Below are 18,468 nucleotides of genomic sequence, written 5' to 3' on the forward strand. Positions count from 1 at the left end.
CACAGAGGCAAAATAGTCATTTAGCATCTGTGCCTGTTCCCTCATATCAGTCACTGGATCTCCTTCCTCCTTATTTAGTGGTCCCACCACTTGTCTCTGGAGCTTTCGCATCCAGAGCTCCCCTAATCTGTACTTCATCTATCAGCTCCTCCCTATTGGTCAAGACCAAGTCAAGGATGTTTCCCCCCCTCGTCACCTCTCGGACCCTCTGTGTGAAAAGTCCTCCCTCTATTGGTTCTAGAAAGCGACGTGACCTGGCTGTCACCGCCGAGTGAGTCTCCCAAGTAATATCCGGGAGATTGAAATCTCCCATAATTACTGTGTCTCTCCCCCGAGATATCCTTAGAATCTGGCCTGTCAGGACATCATCCAGGGTCTCAAGTTGACCTGGAGGGCAATAACGTACCCCCACTGTCAGGTCTTTTTCCCTGTCAAAACCCCTAAGTTTCACCCAGATTGCCTCTACCGAATCCCCATCTGTGCTGCATTCTATCTCGCTGCATCCTATCCCTTCCCTGACATATAAAGCCACCTCTCTTTCCCTTCTTGTCCTTTCTAAAAAGGTGATACCCTTCTATGTTCACATTCCAGACTTGTTTTTCATCCCACCAAGTTTCTTTGATTCCACCAGATCATACCCTCCTATTCCCAGGAAAGCTTCAAGCTCTTCCTGCTTGTTACCCATGCTCCTAGCATTGGTGTACATGCACCTCAACTCCTTCCCACCACTTCCTTTCCTTGGAGTTCCCAGCCTCCTCCTTCCTCCCATCCTCCCTGATACCTGGCCCTTCTCTGTAGGAGTCTTGTCAGTCCCTGCAGTACCTCTAAAACCCTGCTCCCAGATCCCTGATCCTCCCCACACACTTGTCCAGTGCAGACACGTTACCGGGGGGCCTGAAGCCACCCCCCCCCCGGCTCAGTATAAAGTCTTCCAGACGAAGCTCGCTAGAGCATCTCCAAAGGACCTTTTCCCCATCCTCGTGAGGTGTAACCCGTCCCTTGCCAGAAGTCCATTGGCAAGAAAACGAGTGCCGTGGTTGAGGAACCCGAAGCGTTCCTTCTGGCACCACACCCTAAGCCAGTCGTTCACCTCAGAGGCCTTCCTGTCCCTTCCTGGCCCAAATCCCTGGACAGGTAAGATTGACGAGAAGGCCACTTGGGCCTTCAGCTCCCTGAGTTTCTTCCCCAAGGCCTCAAAGTCCCTGGTGGTCCCAACCACACCCTGCCTGGCCACATCGTTTGTGCCCACATGGATCACCAGGAGTGGCTGGTGACCCCCGGAGCTAATAAGACGCTCCACTCTGTCCTTCACATGCCGGATGCGTGCGCCTGGCAGGCAGCAAACCTCCCTTGTCTCCAGGTTGGGGCGGCACACTGCCGCCTCAGTGCCCCTCAGCAGGGAGTCCCCAACAACAATCACCTGCTGCCGTACCTTCCAGGTGCTGGTGGGCAGCCGTGCCCTGGCCCTCGCCTCTCCTGCAGCAGCCCCCTTGCCGCCTGACGTCCCAGGCTGGGGGTCCTGCTGGTCCCCCGAGGCCTCATCAGCCCCAGCCTCCCCAAGTGGAGAGAACCTGTTTCCCAGCTCCAGATTGGTGCCAGGAAAAGGAGGGGGCCATGCTGGCCTCCTCCTCCTGTGGGTGACATACCTCCATGTCTCCGCAGCTGCTCCTCCCGTGGCCTCTCCCTCAACCCACTGTCCAGAGGGGGGCTGCTCCGGGGGGGCCTGGAGAGCTCTCTCGGCCCTCAGGCACTTCACCTCCTCTTCTAGCAGGGTCACCATCTTGCACTGAGGGCAAGTGTATCCCTGCCTCTCCTGGGGGAGAAGGGCGAACAGGTCGCAGCTCTCGCAGCGGACAGCAACATCCGTGACTCCCGCCAAGGCCATCTCCTGGTCTGCCATCGGTATCCCTTCCGAGACCTTACCTTGGTCCCCTGCCTTGTCTGTCCTGCAGTTCCTCTCACTCGCCCAGTTCTCCCAGACAAAAACCCACTCACACACACACACACAAGGATAAAATAAACTTAAATTTAAATTGGAAGAAAAACAAAGCACAGCACAGCACAAACAAAACAAACAAACAAACCTCTGCGTCTCAGGGAAGGGAGTCTCCGGACAGCCCGGGCTGCAGACAAGGGCCAAAAACAAGGGGCGACGCCTGATCAGTCCCTCAGGCCGGTGGCCCCGCCTGTCCGCTTCCTCCTGGCCGCTCTAGCCCCTCTGGCCCCGCCCCCTTCCTCTCCACTGCTCCTGGCCCTCTGCTCCCCTGCCCAGCTCCTACCTTGCCTTCTCCAGTCCCCTGGCCACTCAGCCCTCTCACCCAGCCTGTTCCTCTGCTGCTCTGCCAAGAGGCCAGAGCCAAAAAGTCTTTCAGTGCCACCTGGTGGAATATAATGATGATGCTGAAACATACTTGCCATTCTTACTTTGCATTGTTGCTGTGGAAACAGTGTTGAATTAACAGCAGACATGACTGGAATATAAGATGCAAACTCTTTTTAAATTAAGCAATTTTCGTTTCATACACTATTTTAAAATACTAGAACTTGCAAAGCTCTGCTAGGGGCAGAAGGGCTTTGAAACAAGGGAAGTTGGAAAATAACTTTACCTACTTGAATTGTTAAATAAAAACTACTTGCCGCAGAGAAAATCCCAAAGAGAAATAAACTAAAATCCAATGGTAAATTGGTGCAGTGTTTTAAGTCTAATGATTCAGTTGGTTAGTCATTATTAGAATTACTTGTTACCCTCTTTACAGCAACTCTTATTTCTTTGAGATTACTCATTTTAAGACAGTAGTGTTACAAGTTGATCCTATGCATTTTTACTTTGAATCTGTTCTTAGAGAGATCAATGGGACCTTCTATGTAGGTCTGTTAGTGTTATAATCCGAACATGACCATATTTAGTAAGAAGCAACTCTTACAGATTTCAGTGAAGCTTATTTCTGGCAAGTGTATTTTAGGATGGTAGCCATAATTAGTTTGCTCATATGAACCGGACACATCAGTGACCACTTACACAGGATCTGTACTGTAGATCTGAAAGTGATTCCTGGATTAGCATTGGCATCTTCCCCATTGAAGCTGATTCATTCCACACATTTTTCAGTCAAGGGATCACGCTGATGAATGATTCCTGTACTCAGGCACCTTCTGTGGGATGGGGATGTAACATATAAAAGTTAAATATACGTATTTGTAGAAAAGATATGATGAAAAACAGTAAAGAACTCGTGGCTCTCAAAATACTAGCAAGTTTATGACAGGATAAGCTTCCATGGACTGTAGCCCACTTAATGAAAGCTTATGCCAGAATAAATGTTAAAGTTTTTAAGATTCCACAACATTCTTTGTTGGTAAATATACTACAGTATATTGTTACAAAAACTAACCAGAAAGTACCTAGTTTTGACCCAAGTATACTGTTTTTGGTAAGGAATGAGCCTGTATATGTTGTTGTTGTAGTCGCGAAGTCGTGTCCGGCCCATTGCGACCCCATGGACAACATTCCTCCAGGCCTTCCTGTCCTCCACCATCCTCTGGAGTCCACTTAAGCTCACGTGTCAGAATCCCGGAATCTCAATTTGAGAAGAGGAAATAAAACTCGGGCTTGTGGGAAAGATCAAGCGTCCAGACCATCTAGGCTTTATTGTATTTCCCAGGTTCCCGTGGGAGACTCTCACAATAATGCATGCATTACCAGGCAGGCAGAGGTAAACTCTGCTGCAAAGTTTTAATCCAACTACCAGCAATTTTTATACTCTCTCAGTCATGTACACCAGTACAGAGCCATTAAGGACAGAATACAAGTATTACAATAAAGTTCTGTGGTCAGCATATGCAGAAAAGATACAGGAATGACAGTCAATCATACAGACAATAAGATTACACTATCTCACAAGGCAATTTTGACATATCAGTGGAATAACTTCCAGAGGAGTGGATCCATCTCCGGGTCTACTTAGACATGTAAATTTGGGCTATCGTAAGCTCTTGTATTACATTCAGGAAGTCCAAGACCCTGAGTAAAGTATGACAAATAGCTACTTCCAGACAAGCGGTAAATTCCAAAAGAGATTAGATAACTACAATGTGAATGAATTTGACTGAATGAAGACCCCAAATTCTTCCTGTCTGCTCTTGGCCTATAGCCAGGGGGAGGGAAAGAAACATCCGTAGTTTCAGCTGACATTTTAAATGGATCCCTGAGTTGCACTATGCTTATTTTCCAAAACCCCCCTTATATCCTGAGGTTTGAATAAGATTTATTCCGGCCTCTTTTCCAACACACGCCAACTGCTTCAGTGACTCTATCTAGCCACCTCATCCTCTGACGTCCCATTCTTCTTTTGCCATCTATTGTTCCCAGCATTAGGCTGTTCTCCAGGGAGTCCTTCCTTCTCATTAGGTGGCCAAAGTATTTGAGTTTCATCTTCAGGATCTGGCCTTCTAAAGAGCAGTCAGGGTTGATCTTCTCTAGGACTGACCGTTTTGATTGTCTTGTGGTCCAAGGGACTCACAGGAGTCTCCTACAGCACCACAATTCAACGGCCTCAATTCTTCAGCGCTCAGCCTTCCTTATGGTCAAGCTTTCAAGCCGTACATTGCAAATGGGAAAACCATAGCCTTGACTATACGCACTTTTGTTGGCAGGGTGATGTCTCTGCTTTTTAGTATGCTGTCTAGATTTGCCATAGCTTTCCTCCCCAGGAGCAAGCATCTTTTAATTTCTTGGCTGCAATCCCCATCTGTGGTGATCTTGGAGCCCAGGAAAATAAAATCTGTCACTACCTCCATTCCTTCCCCATCTATTTGCCAGGAAGTGAGAGGACCGGATGCCGTGATCTTAGTTTACTTAATGTTGAGTTTCCTCCTTCACCCACATCAAAAGGCTCTTTAGTTCCTCTTCACTTTCTGCCATTAGAGTGGTACCATCTGCATATCTGAGGTTGTTGCTATTTCTCCCACAATCTTAATGCCAACTTGTGAGTCATCTAGCCCTGCCTTTCTCATGATGTGCTCTGCATATAAGTTAAATAGGCAGGGTGACAGTATACAGCCTTGCCGAACTCCTTTCTCAATTTTGAACCAATCAGTGGTTCCGTGTCCAGTTCTCACTGTTGCTTCTTGACCCGCATATAGGTTTCTCAAGAGACAAATAAGATGGTCTGGTACTCCCATCTCTTTAAGAACTTGCCACAATTTGTTGTGATCCACACAATCAAGGGTTTTAGCATAGTCAATGAAGCAGAAGTAGATGTTTTTCTGGAACTCCCTAGCTTTCTCCATGATCCAGCGTATGTTGGCAATTTCCTCTGCCTCTTCGAAATCCTGCCTGTACTTTTGGTAGTTCTTGGTCCACATCCTGCTGGAGCCTAGCTTGTAGGATTTGAGCATAACTTTGCTAGCATGTGAAATGAGTGCAATGGTGCGGTAGTTTGAACATTATTTGGCATTGCCCTTCTTTGGGATCGGAATGTAAACTGACCTTTTCCAATCCTGTGGCCACTGTTGAGTTTTCCAAGTTTGCTGGCATATTGAGTGTCGCACTTTTACTGCGTTGTCTTTTAAGATTTTGAATATCTCAGCTGGAATACTGCCACCTTCACTATCTTTGTAATTGCTCAGACTTCCTAAGGCCCATTTGACTTCACATTCCAGGATGTCTGGCTCAAGGTCAGTGACCACCCCATCGTGGTTATCAGGGACGTTAAGCTCTTTCTTGTATAGTTCCTCTGTTTAATCTTGCCACCTCTTCTTAATCTCTTCTGCTTCTGTTAGGTCCCTGCCATTTTGGTCCTTTATCATGCCCATCTTTGCATGAAATGTTCCCTTCATATCTCCAATTTTCTTGAAGAGATCTCTGGTCCTCCCTATTCTATTGTTTTCTTCTATTTCTTTGCACAGTTCATTTAAGAAGGCATTCTTATCTCTTCTAGCTATTCTCTGGAAGTCTGCATTCAGTTGGGTGTATCTTTCTCTTTCTCCCCTTGCCTTTCGCTTCGCTTCTTTCCTCAGCTATTTGTAAAGCTTCCTCAGACAGCCATTTTGCTTTCTTGCATTTCTTTTTCTTTGGGATGGCTTTAGTTGCTACCTCTTGTACAATGTTGCGAACCTCCGTCCATAGTTCTTCAGGCACTCTGTCTATCAGATCTAATTCCTTAAATCTATTTGTCACCTCTACTGTATATTCAGCAGGGATATGATTTAGGTCATATCTGAGCGGCCTAGTGCTTTTCCCTACTTTCTTCAATTTAAGCCTAAATTTTGCAACAAGAAGCTCATGATCTGAGCCACAGTCAGCTCCTGGTCTAGTTTTTACTGACTGTATAGAGCTTCTCCTTCTTTGGCTGCAGAGCACATAAAGGTAAAGGTTTCCCCTTGATGTGAAGTCCAGTCATGCCTGACTCTAGGGGGCGGTGCTCATCTCCGTCTCCTGGCCGAGGGAGCCAGCGTTTGTCCGCAGACAGTCTCTGTGGCCATGTGGCCGGCATGACGAAACACCGAAGTGCATGGAACGCTGTTACCTGCCCACCAAAGTGGTACCTTTTTATCTACTTGCATTTGCATGCTTTTGAACTGCAAGGTTGGCAGGAGCTGGGATGGAGCAACGGGAACTCACCTCATTGTGCAGATTTAAACCAGCGACCCTTCGACCAACCAGCTCAGCAGCACAGTGGTTTAAACCACTGCGCCACCTGCAGTCCCTTAGTCAATCTGATTTCTGTGTTGACCGTCTGGTGATGTCCATGTGTAGAGTCATCTCTTGGGTTGTTGGAAAAGAGTGCTTGCTATGACCATCATATTCTCTTGACAAAATTCTACCAGCCTGTGCCCTGCTTCATTTTGTACTCCAAGGCCAAACTTGTTATTCCAATTATCTTTTGGCTTCCTACTTTAGCATTCCAATCCTCCATGATGACAAGGACATCATTTTTTGGTGTTAATTCTAGAAGGTGTAAGCCTTCATAGAACTGGTCAACTTCAGCCTCTTCAGCACCAGTGGTTGGGGCATAGACTTGGACTACGGTGATGTTGAATGGCTTGCCTTGGATTCGAAATGAGATCATTGTGTCATTTTGGAGATTGCATCCCAGTACTGCTTTTTCTACTCTTTTATTGACTATGAAGGCTATTCCATTTCTTCTGAGGGATTCTTGCCTGCAGTAGTATACCTGATGGTCATTTGAATTAAATTCACCCATTCCTGTCCATTTAGTTTACTGATTCCTAAGATGTCGCAGTTCAGTGTTGTCATTTCTTGTTTGACCACGTCCAGCTTGCCTTGATTCATGGATCTTACATTCCAGTTTCCTATGGAGTATAGATCTTTGCAGCATCGGACTTTCCTTTCACCACCAGATACACCTGCAACTGAGTGTCCTGTCGGCTTTGACCCAGTTGCTTCATTCTTTCTGGCACTACTAGTACTAGTCCTCTGCTCTTCCCCAGTAGCATATTGGACACCTTCTGACCTGAGGGGCTCATCTTCCAGCATCATATCTTTTGCCTTTTGGTACCGTCCATGGGGTTTTCATGGCAAAGATACTGGAGTGGGTTGCCATTTCCTTCTCCGGTGGATCACATTTTGTCAGAGCTCTCTGCTATGACCTGTCTTGGGTGGCCCTGCATGGCATAGCTCATAGCTTCATTGAGCTATGCAAGCCCCTTCACGACGACAAGGCAGTGATCCTTGAAGGAGCTGTATGTGTATGATACACATATTTTTGTACTGAGAAGGATCCTGGAACTAGATAATACAGCATATGAATCAGGAATGTCCAACTGGAACAAAAACAGTGTTTAAAGCACTTTTATGCCTGGAAGCTGTCTTCAGTACTGGAACTGGAGAGCGGTGAGGGCGGCTGGGGAAGATGATGTCCATGCCAGTTAATGTTTATCTCCTGTTTGAGTTATCTGTAGTGAGAGTAGCTCCGAAGGGATTTTCGAAGTGACAGAATTAGAGCAGGTACAAAGTCCCACATACCACTGTGGATAACAAGGCCTATTAGAGAACCAGTATTTTGGCAGACCCAGCAGGAAAGGAGCACAGTGTTCAAGCAGTTTGTATTGTATTCAGTACCAAAGAAAACGGTAGTACTTACCTATGACTAAGAACATGGTTTTATTATTATTACTAATGTCATCTCTATACCGCTCAGTACCGAAAGCTCTCTGGGCAGCTTACAATTATCTTTATTGAAGAAAGCTGGGCAATCGCACTAAAGAAGTAATAAAGTGCATTCCTAAAGCAGAACGCTCTTGCAAGCCGACTCCTCCACGCTGCAAGAAAAGGCGCAGCTGGCGAAGTCAGCCAGCGCAAATAGCATTGCGGGGCCCAGCAGCACGCCGGCGCGCGGACGGGGCCTTCAGGCAGGCGCGAGGCTGGCGAGGGACGGCGCGGAGGAGGCTGGCTCGGCCCAGGCCCGCCTCCGAGCCATTGACTGCTGCGCGACGCCGTCCCCTTCGCGTTGCAGCCATGGCTGCGGGGTTCTCCGTGCCGGGGTCGCTGCCTCCCTCTCGCCTGGCTTGGCTGTGCGCCTCTGCGGCTCTTTTGGCGCTGGGGGCCGCCGCGGCCTGGCGCTGGCGGCGTAGGCACCGAGGCCGGCGGCAGCTGGTGCAAGTGGGGACCGTGGCGGACGTCGTCATCTACCCGGTGAAGTCCTGCCGGGGGGTGCCCGTGGACCGCGCCGAGGTGACCGCGATGGGCCTCCGGAGCGGGGACATGCGCGACAGGTAATGGGGGCAGGCGGTGGCGGGCGCCAAAGGACGGCATGCAAGCGGGAGGCGGAGCGCGCGACCCGGCGCTCCAGCTCCTGTCCGGAGGCGAGCAAGGAGACGCGCGGTCTCTCGCTGGTTTGCGCGCTCTTTCCCTCTTTCTCTGGATTGAATCCACCCCAAAATATAGCAGAGCGGCACCTTAACGACTAACGAACAGATCGCAGCAAACAATATGCCGTTCTAGGCTGCGGATCCCTGGGCGCCCTTTGATCGCTACCTGTGATGGGCGCAAACTTTCACCCGGTTGGGTAGCCACGTGCAGAGGAGCGCGGTAGTGAAAAGTCCGGGGTTCAGGCGCACAGGGCCAAAAAAAAGTGTAAATTTTCACCTGCAGTTTTATATAAGCTTTAAAGTCTTTAAGCTTAAAGCTTTGAAGTTTGTAAAAGATACCCCTGTTTGTAGAGAGATATACAAATCCGGGAGGAGAGCATTTGTCTTCAGAAAAAGAGGGCCCACCAGAGGTGAAGCACCTGTGGGCCAAAAGCCCACTCATCCAGGGGGATCAGATGCAACAGAGATTTACTTAAGCAGGTGACTGCCCAGAGATTTGGGGCTCAGCCTAGTTGGCTGCCCCCTCCTGTTTCCAGTGTTCAGGGAAGATGTAAAACCCCCAGGAACAGAATGGCCCACAGTAGGTCCTATGTCAAAATGAGAGAGAAAAGAAAAAAAGACATATGAACACTACTTCTAGACTAAAACCATTGCAATATTATATTACTGTTAGCCCAGTAATGCCTAGAATCTACCCAGAACTGCTGTTTGCTGCCTAGAGAGTTTCAACTATTTCGTGGTGTAGAAATGAATTAAATAGAACAGAACTGAATGGCCTGGAACCCCAACTTCTAAGTGTCCAAACCAACCAAAGTTACAGGTCATGCATAACTACTTGACAGAGATGCGATAAGCTAGAAAATTTCCACAGTAACTGTGTTTTGGTACCCATTCTGGGCAACAGTATTCCAGAAAAAGGGCCAGGAACAACAGCTTCCCAAGTGAGCCAGTTCACAACTGCATGGTAGAGATGAGAACAATCAGACAGAAAAGGGGCTTATAGCGCCCAGCATGCCTTAACCAGTTCTGGGAGCTGTAGTCCCCTTTTCTGTTTGGAAGTGTGTTTTCTGTTTGGAAGTGTGTGTGGGCTAGAGTCCATCAGCCACAAAACACTCTAGAGCTTTTCCAACTGAAGTTCAGCCCTTAGGCTGAAAGCATATAGACACCCTGCTCTAGTAAACTCATAGAAGATTTCTGTCTGTCTGTCTGTCTGTCTGTCTTGCTTATTTATTATCTATCTATCTATCCATCCATCCATCCATCCATCCATCCCTGTGTTTATAATGCTCCATCATAGGAAATAGCATGGGTAAGCAGGGCCAAATATGTGCTGACTTTTTGTGAGGATAACAGGGAAAGGAAGATGATCATTTACATCTTCTTGGATTTCTTGGAGGAAAGGTGACATATGAAGGTAAAAAATGCTTGTACTTTAGCTTAGTTACATTAAGATATGGGTTGCTAAGCCACATAGGTGCAATGCTGTACTCGGTTTCTTGGAATTAGGCCCCATTGGACTCAGGGGGACTTCTTTCTGAGTACACAGGAATGCACTGCAATGCTAAACACAGTGAGAATAAGCCTTGCTGAGTATTGTAATAGTTACTGTTGAGTCAACAGGCACCAAACTGTACTGCAGGTACTATAAATTCAGTGGTATGTTATAACTTAAGAAGCTTAGTGCTTATTGAGTGTTTTCCCTTTCACCACCCACTGAACATCAGGAGCGCTTTAAACAAGTAATACGCCTTAAGAAAAAGAGGAATATAGAGACACCATTCAGCACAGAAAAGAACCAACAGCAAGGAAACGTAACTCAGAAGACTTCCACAGGAGCCACGTTAAGTGTCCATTCTGGACAAGAGTATGTATTCCAGAAATATGGACTGGAATAGCAACTTCCAAGTGAACTAAATCAATCAAATTACTCAGGCGCACATAACTGCATGCAAGGAATGTGATAAGCAACAAAACTTCATCAGAAACCATATTCGGATAGCAAATGTGAAAAAGCAATTGACAGAGCAAATGTACTTCCTTTGGTAATATGTTAAAATGGGGATAAACCCAAGCTAGTTTGGGATCTAGTAGAAGATCTCTGGGTAATTTGCTGCAGAACATAAAGACAGAGTCTTGAATTTTAGCAACAGTGTGTAAAAATGAAGTAAAAGCAAAGAAATCTCTGCTGTAGTTTGGCTTGAAGGAATTGCTTTTTTCATCAGCCTCAGTATTTCTCACTTGCAAAATAAAATTGAAAAAAATAATCTGCTGTCTTTGTCCTGGTCTTTTTGTGGCTCTGGAAAGTTACGGGAAAAGTTATGGAATTTGTGTTAGAATTCCTGATCTGTAGGAACTCTGTAGGATTTGGTGCTTGTAGAAGCAGGCTACCCTAGTGAATAATAGTTCATGATGTGTAGTAGGTAACTAGTTGTGTTCCTTGATCCATCATTCTGAATCTATCTGCCACTCCCAAGTAACCATTTTGCTACTAGGTCTAGTTTTTGTACCTTGAGCTTCTAGGAAAATCAAAAACAAATTTGATTCTGCAAGACCATGGCCTCTCCACCTATTAAGGTATTTGTCATGCCTTGTCAGCAGTTGATGTCTAAATGATTAACATCCCTCTTCATATCTATCAACAGGTTTTGGCTTGTAATTAAGGAAGATGGACGCATGGTCACAGCTCGGCAGGAGCCTCGATTGGTTCTGGTTTCTGTATATTCTGAAAATGGCCACTTAATCCTGAAAGCTCCAGAAATGAAGGAATTGGCCATCCCTGTCAAAGTCCCTAGGAAAAATCCTGTGAAGAATTGCAGGTGCTGAATGAGGAGGTTTTAGACTCTCTTCCTTGTTGTACTGTGCAAAATGCTGTTTTCATATACTGTTTTTCTCCTTGCCATATTTTTAAGACAAAACATACTAAGGCAACAGCTCACTTGAGGACCAGCATTTGATATTTGGAAACAAACACCCTTAACTTTTGTAATGATGTGACTCAGGAGGTCAGTAAAGGATGAAATAATCTGCTATCAACCGTTCTAGGACTTCTCTTTGGAAACTCAATTGGTAATGCTCATGTGGATGTATAAGATACACCAGTCCTCATTATGCAGGATAAATTCCAGGGTCTGCTGCCCAATCTTACATATTTGTGGGATTATCTAAGACTTGCCCAAACCCACCTAACACTGAAAAGGGATGGGAAAATCCTTTTATCATCTCTTAATGAGCACTGTCCCTCCTCTTCCTGAATTTTGAGGCACGGGATAGAGCTGGTATCAGATATTGTGTTCAACCAGCTAATCATGCTGCATGCTCTACCTGAGACTCCATCAGTGGTGTGGATTTGTGGGAGAGTGAAAATTGTGTGTGCTGTGGCCTCTGGACTTTCTGCATGGAGTATCAGGCAGTGATGTGGGTGTACTGGGGATTGTTCATAGGAAAATTTTCCAGTACTGATTAGGTAGGAAATAGTTCACTTTGCTTTGAAAAATTTTCAGATGCCCTCGAGCAGGAGTCAGCAGTTGGTGGCCTCAAATAGTTCCAGCCTTTAACTTTCAACCTCTCTCCCCACTGTCTTTGTTGGCTAAAACTGATGAGAGCCATAGGCCAAAACATCTGGAAGGCTGCAAGTTACCATACCTGCCCTAGAGAGATCTAATTTGGAATGTTTATTCTACTTGTATTTAGCTGAGAAAGCTAAATGTGGTGTATTGGGACCAACAATTAAGAAACGTTTGACCTGAAATATTTTTCAGAGGAAGTAGGGGAGGTAAATTTATCATGGAACACCTGAGTCTACTTTATACTCTTCAACAGGGTTTTTGGGCTTGATGTTCAAGGACATGACTGTGGAGATGAGGTGGCTCACTGGCTCACCACTTTCTTGAAATCAGAACCATATCGACTGGTGCATTTTGAGACCCACATGATACCAAGAAAATGTAAACAGATTAAGGAGCCTTTTCGACCTACTGATAAGGTAGGCCCAGCCTTTTTTATCATGAGCATTTCTTTTTTACTATCTTGGTTTTAAATCTGAAGTCATGGCTGGTGGGCAGTGCAGTCCTATGGCCAGTAGACGGTGATTGTTCAGAGGCCCAGTTCTGATCTCAAAAAGTTGCTTTGAGGCTGGAGGTTGGACTCAGAGCTTGGAGTGACTCCTCCGTCCACAGCTTGTGCAGAAAGAACAGCACTGGTTGCTTCTCTGAGGCTGCAGCCTAGAAGAAGGTGCTGAGTGTGCATTCCAGGTGGCAAGGAGAGGAAGAATCTGGTGCTGACACAATATCAGGTATCCTGATGCTCCTTCACCTTTCTTCCTTCCTGCTCTGAAGCACCACAGTTAGACAGTTAAAACTGGACATCTAGCTATTTTATAGTGGGAGAGAAATGCAGAGTCACATAATCCTCCAAGTTTGGAGGACTATGGGCATCCAGATTGGATTATATTGTTAAAGAACAAAGACCTGCTGGAGCTGACCAAAGTTTAACTAGTTCAGCAGTCTAGCAGATTAACTACTCTAGGAGATCGGACACTCCTACAATTGCAGATCAGGCATTCATGGGAAGCCCACAAACAACTTTGGAGGGTCTTGTTGCTTTTCCCAAGAAACTGGTATTAAGAACCAAGCTGCTCCTGGAGGTAGCATATGTCCATCATGGCACTGCCCCGAGGTTTAAAGGGTTTTTTGGTAATGCAGAAGCAAAGGACAGCAGCAAAATGATCTCGTTCCATTTCTGAAAGCTTTTCAGTGTTTTCAGGTGCCACATTAACTGGGTACTTTTCTCCTGAAGTATCTTTCCCTCGGTCATTTCCACTTTAGCAGCTTTTCAGGGAGCTGCCCCTAGGATGGAAGCTATGGTGGTACCCTGTAATGAGACTTTGTCATTGACTGGGTTTGGATGCACAACAGCCCACATGGCCTAATATTCCAGGTGGGCTGTTGGATCATGTGAACACAGCGTGGCTCACCAAGGATGGGCTGCTTTTTCAGATCAACCTACCCTGAGAACCCACAGGCTATTCTGGGGTTGTGGACCCTGTGATGAGTTTGTGGGGTTGTTTGGCATGACCTGCTGTGAGCGAGATCCAACATCTAGTGAGCTGCTTGGGAAAAGCAGCAAGAATCCCTTGTTGCTCTTGACCAACAGCTGTTGCACCAACAGCACCGCTTGCATTGGCTCCCCATCTGTTGCCCGTCTAGTGGCAGGCAAAGATGTGTTCATTCAAACTGGCTTTTGCAATGTAAACTGACCCACTGCTGAAACATTGTTTAAATTACTAATATTGGTTGGTTGCTTTTGATTTAGTCCAGTCTTGTGCTTTTGATTGTGCTTTTCATTTATTTGGTTTAATGACTGTTTTAATTATATTTTTGTTTTATTCTGATCTTAATATTGTTAGTTGCTATGAACACCATTTTTTTGGTGTTTGGTCTTTCCAGGTTAGTAATTGCATGGGATAACCTGAATCTGGCAAAGTCTTGTGTGCTTTCTAAGCGTAAAAAGATTGTGGACTTGTCAACTTGTGCGACTTTGCAATTCCAGTAATAAAAAAGGCAATGCAGTTGTTTAAGATTCTAGTTATAGAACACCCTGATAAAAACAAATATTTCAGAGGTATATGAACTGCCAGAGGAAGCAGGCATTCAACAAGTAGCTAATGAATGTCTTGTAGACATATAGAATAGACAACTTGGTGCTCTTTATATGTTTGGACCGCAACCTCCATAAACTCTTACTATTACAGGAAAGGTCTGTAAAGCAATAGGTTGCCTACCCATGTTATGGGCCCTTGGTAATATGTCCACTTTTTTCCAACAGGTTCCCTATAATGACTGTGCTCCAGTCTTGCTCATCTCAGAAGCTTCACTGGAAAATTTAAATACTAGAATGGAGAAGAAAATAAGTATGTGGCATTTTAGACCAAACATCACAGTTTCAGGCTGCAGTGCATTTGAAGAGGTAAAGAAAAAGTCATTGTTCCTTACAAGTCTTTAAAAAATTCTTCCAAAGAATGCACATTTTTCTGAGAGTATTAGGAAAAGTTCTGAGTTATAGCATAGCATATTATATCTTGGAGTGCAATTAATTAAATATGAGCCAACAATGTGGTGCAGCTGCAAAAAGGGCAAATGCTATTTTGGAATGCATTAACAAAATTATTACTTCCAAATCATGAGAAGTAGTAGTTCCCCTATACTCCTCATTAGTCAGACCTCATCTGGAATACTACGTCCAGTCCTGGGCACCAAGATTTAAGAAAGATACAGAAAAATTAGTAAGGTTCCAGAGGAGGGCAACAAAAATGATCCAGGGTTGGAAACACTGTCCTATGAGGACATACTGGGAGAACTGGGCATGTTCAGGCTTGAGAAGAGAAGACTGAGGGGAGACATGCTAAGTACCTCAGAAGCTGTCACAAAGAGGAAGGTCAAGATCTCTTCTTGCTGATACCAGAGTGTAGGACACGGAATAATCAATTCAAGTTGCAGCAACCCAGATTCAGGCTAGACATCAGGAAAAGTTTCCTCACTATCGGAGCAATATGGCAGTGGAACCAGCTGCCTACAGAGGCTGTGGGCTCTCCCACGGAAGAGACAGTAAAAAAGGAAACTGGACAGCCATCTGAGTGGGATGGTGTAAATCGGTGTCCTGCAACAGTAGGGGGTTTATTTTATTTATTTGTTAAATTTCTAACCTGGCCCATTAGCCATAAGGCTCTCTGGGCAGGTTGGTCCTGATGGCCTTCATGGCCCCTTCCAACTCTACTATTCTAAGTATTGTAATAATGGGGAGAGGTGCAGTGTGCAATAGAGAAATAGTGTTTGTGTAAATACCCATCTCATCTGTACCAGTTCAAAAGACCATAGTTTTGTTTGAAGATGGAATAATCCATTCACATCTTGACCAGCAAGTGAAGGTAGCGCAGGGTCAGCCCTGGAACATGTGGAGGATGGAAGGTGCAGGTCCTTGAAAATTTCAGGCAAGGTCATGGTAAGACTCTAGAAAGTCTAGGCACAGCACAGGGAGCAGTTTCACAGCAAGGTAGTTGAAGGATAATAATAGACACTGGGGTGGTTTGAAAGTAGTGGTTTAAGCTGAAGAATCTAGTTAACTGTGGGCAGGGAAGGATGCTATAGGAAGGCCCCAGGCAAGAGGGCAGATAGGTGGAAAAGGAGGGTGGCAGATTGGAGTGACAGGAGGCTCCTAACTAGGTGCAGTGCTAAAAGCCACACAAGGTAGTTTGCGAGCTTATGCTGTCCTTTTCCTGGATCTCTCCCATGTTTTGCAGCCTGTTTTGCTCTTTTTAAAGAAGGATAATCAGCTTTCTTTTGGCTGAAACAAAAAATGGTATTTTGTGTGTTTTGGCAGCTGTGCCATACCACAGCAACGCCTTGCAATTGTGTAATAGAACATGCATTTAAAGAAAATGCCCTGAAAAAATCCATGTGGAAAGGATGCACTTTTACTCCTGCTAAGACAATGAAGGAAGCAAACTCAGTGAAGCACTTGGCTAAGCATCTTATGGGGAGAAGCACAGAGGCAGAGTAGAAAAGGTAGAGAAAGACAGGACTTACACAGACAAGACCAACTTTTGCCCATGGAAGTGCTTTAGTCAGGACTAACTTGGCAGCATTTGTAGCTGTTTTAAGACAAGATGAACCAACGATCCAGGAGGACACTGCTATCTCTTACTTTACTCTGCAGTATCAGGTAACTCACTGGAAGGGGGCCCTGGGCACAACTCAGGAGGCTTCTGGTGTGAATGCTGGCTGATCCTGCCAGACAGACCGGATGGTAGCTCTGGAAACTGAGTAGACGTTCTAGATGGGGACAATGGGGAGGGTCACAAGTTAAATAGGCAACAGAATCAAGACAGGTCTCACGTGTTACTTTCCCCATAAGAAATGTAGCTTTCTCTAATCATGAGAAAGCTGTCAGCATTTAAATATTTACTCCTTGGAATCACTTTTTCTTATGTGAATAAGAAAAGACTGGTGTTGAAAGTAGGAAGGGGAGAGCTACATAAGTGTCACACTCTCCTGTTCTAAGCTGACATAAGGGTAAACTTATAAATCACACCCAGCACAAGGAATTAATTGTTATTGGTATGGTAAGTTCAAGTTCTGGTGTTGATGTTTTGGAATATGCACGCCGAGGTCCTAAGGAGGCTCATTTGGGGGGCTCAGGATTAGTTTGCTTTACGCTTGTATGGGGAATATTGCCATCTTGTGGTGAAGCCTATGAAAAGCAGTTTTGGCGCCTTGGCAAAGGGATTTCATGCTCAGTGAGCAATAACTGAAAGCAGGAGAACAGGATAATTTTGTTGCTTCTTTGGTATTGCAGCTGCAGAGGATTGCAGCTGCAGAAACACAACAATATGGTCCCAGAGAGCCATGGCAAACTCCTTACTCTTTAATGACTCTTAGTTGTTTTTGCTGTAACAAATAAGCATAGAAGAAAGAAGATAGCAGCAATATTGTTTAGCACCTATCCTGCCTAGAGTGACAGAAATGTCCATTTTTTTCTTTATCCTTGTCCACATTAAGCTGTGGGAGAACACAAGTCCCTAGCTTGCCCATGGCTTCCTTCGGAGACTGTTTTCAAAGGACTGTAGCTTGGCAATAAAGCACACATTTTGCATAAGAATTTCCCAGGTTGGATCCTTCGCATTTCCAGGTGGAGCTGGGATGTTGCATCAGGTGGTCGGGCACAGGACCTTTTGCTGCTCAAAGTGAAGGATAAAGTGAAGGACAAATTCAGCCCCTGCTGAATGTGGTTTACAGAAGCTGCCTCGTCTGGCTGTTCTTTTTTACTCTGGGAACAGGAGAGCATCCCACACTGCACCTGAGAGAAGCAGGCTGGCTTAGGAGATGCAGGGGCAGCTGTGTGGCACAGGTAGTTCAGTCCTTCAGCATCCCAGTGACACTCCCAGGGTCTCTAGGCTTCCCTGCCCCTACAAGTATCCGGCAAATGCCTCGCACCAGCCCTGCACAAAATGGTCCTTGAAAATAACTCTCTTCTGTAAGCCTGTGTCAGTAAGTGCTGACTTGCTGTTTTACCATGGGGATGAGAGACCTCCATCACAAAATCACATCGCCACATGAAATCAGGGGTGGAAAGGTCCACTTTTTAGTGCCTGTTCAACTTCAGAATTGATCATAGGAATTTGGTTTGGGGTAAGGTAAAAACTGCCTGGAGGAAAGTTGTCCATGGGGTCATGCTGGGTCTTTCACGACTTAGTGACTAACAATAACAACAACAAAGGTCAAAACCAGCCTTTCCAGCTTAGAAGAAAAGTTCACATAGCTAACTAATTGGGTTTGTACAACACAACTACCTATCATGGCTTTTAAGCCATGATGGGTTGGTGTGTCATGTGAACCAGAAGCATGTCTGTCAGGGTGGGTCATTTTTGGCTTCTAAAGCAACTGGCCAACCCATGGTCTGCAGTAGGGGTTGTTTAGGCTGGGTTGCTGTCCATGAACTTGGTTACAAGCCAAATTAGTCTTGCTGTGGCTTTTTTCAGTTTATTTTTTTCATCTCTGTGTTGCCCTTTATGATCCCAGTTTTGCCAAACATGAGCAGTCACTCCAAGGTGCCTCAATGGCATCTCAGAGGGACTCCCTGTAT

The 18,468-nt window shown here is 45.6% G+C and overlaps 1 protein-coding gene across 4 annotated transcripts in view; it reads left to right on the top strand.

The window, feature by feature from the left end:
- Positions 1–18,468, top strand: part of LOC123023287 (mitochondrial amidoxime reducing component 2-like) — a 38,292-nt gene that overhangs the window by 10,358 nt on the left and 9,466 nt on the right. For 3 of the 4 annotated variants that reach the window (XR_006414710.1, XM_044430050.1, XM_044429956.1), the window contains 3 exons: positions 11,475–11,648; positions 12,652–12,814; positions 14,656–14,796. Coding sequence is in view for 3 of the 4 variants with exons in the window: in XM_044430050.1 (XP_044285985.1) it covers positions 11,475–11,648; positions 12,652–12,814; positions 14,656–14,796 (478 nt within the window). In the remaining variant the exon portion in view is untranslated. Of the gene's footprint in view, positions 1–8,479; positions 8,737–11,474; positions 11,649–12,651; positions 12,815–14,655; positions 14,797–18,468 lie in introns of those variants that run through there. The other variant, XM_044429821.1, reaches the window with a different exon arrangement.

This window comes from Varanus komodoensis, unplaced genomic scaffold (assembly GCF_004798865.1).
Source record: "Varanus komodoensis strain SLA01 unplaced genomic scaffold, ASM479886v1 scaffold1, whole genome shotgun sequence".
NCBI classification, from domain to species: Eukaryota; Metazoa; Chordata; class Lepidosauria; order Squamata; family Varanidae; genus Varanus; species Varanus komodoensis.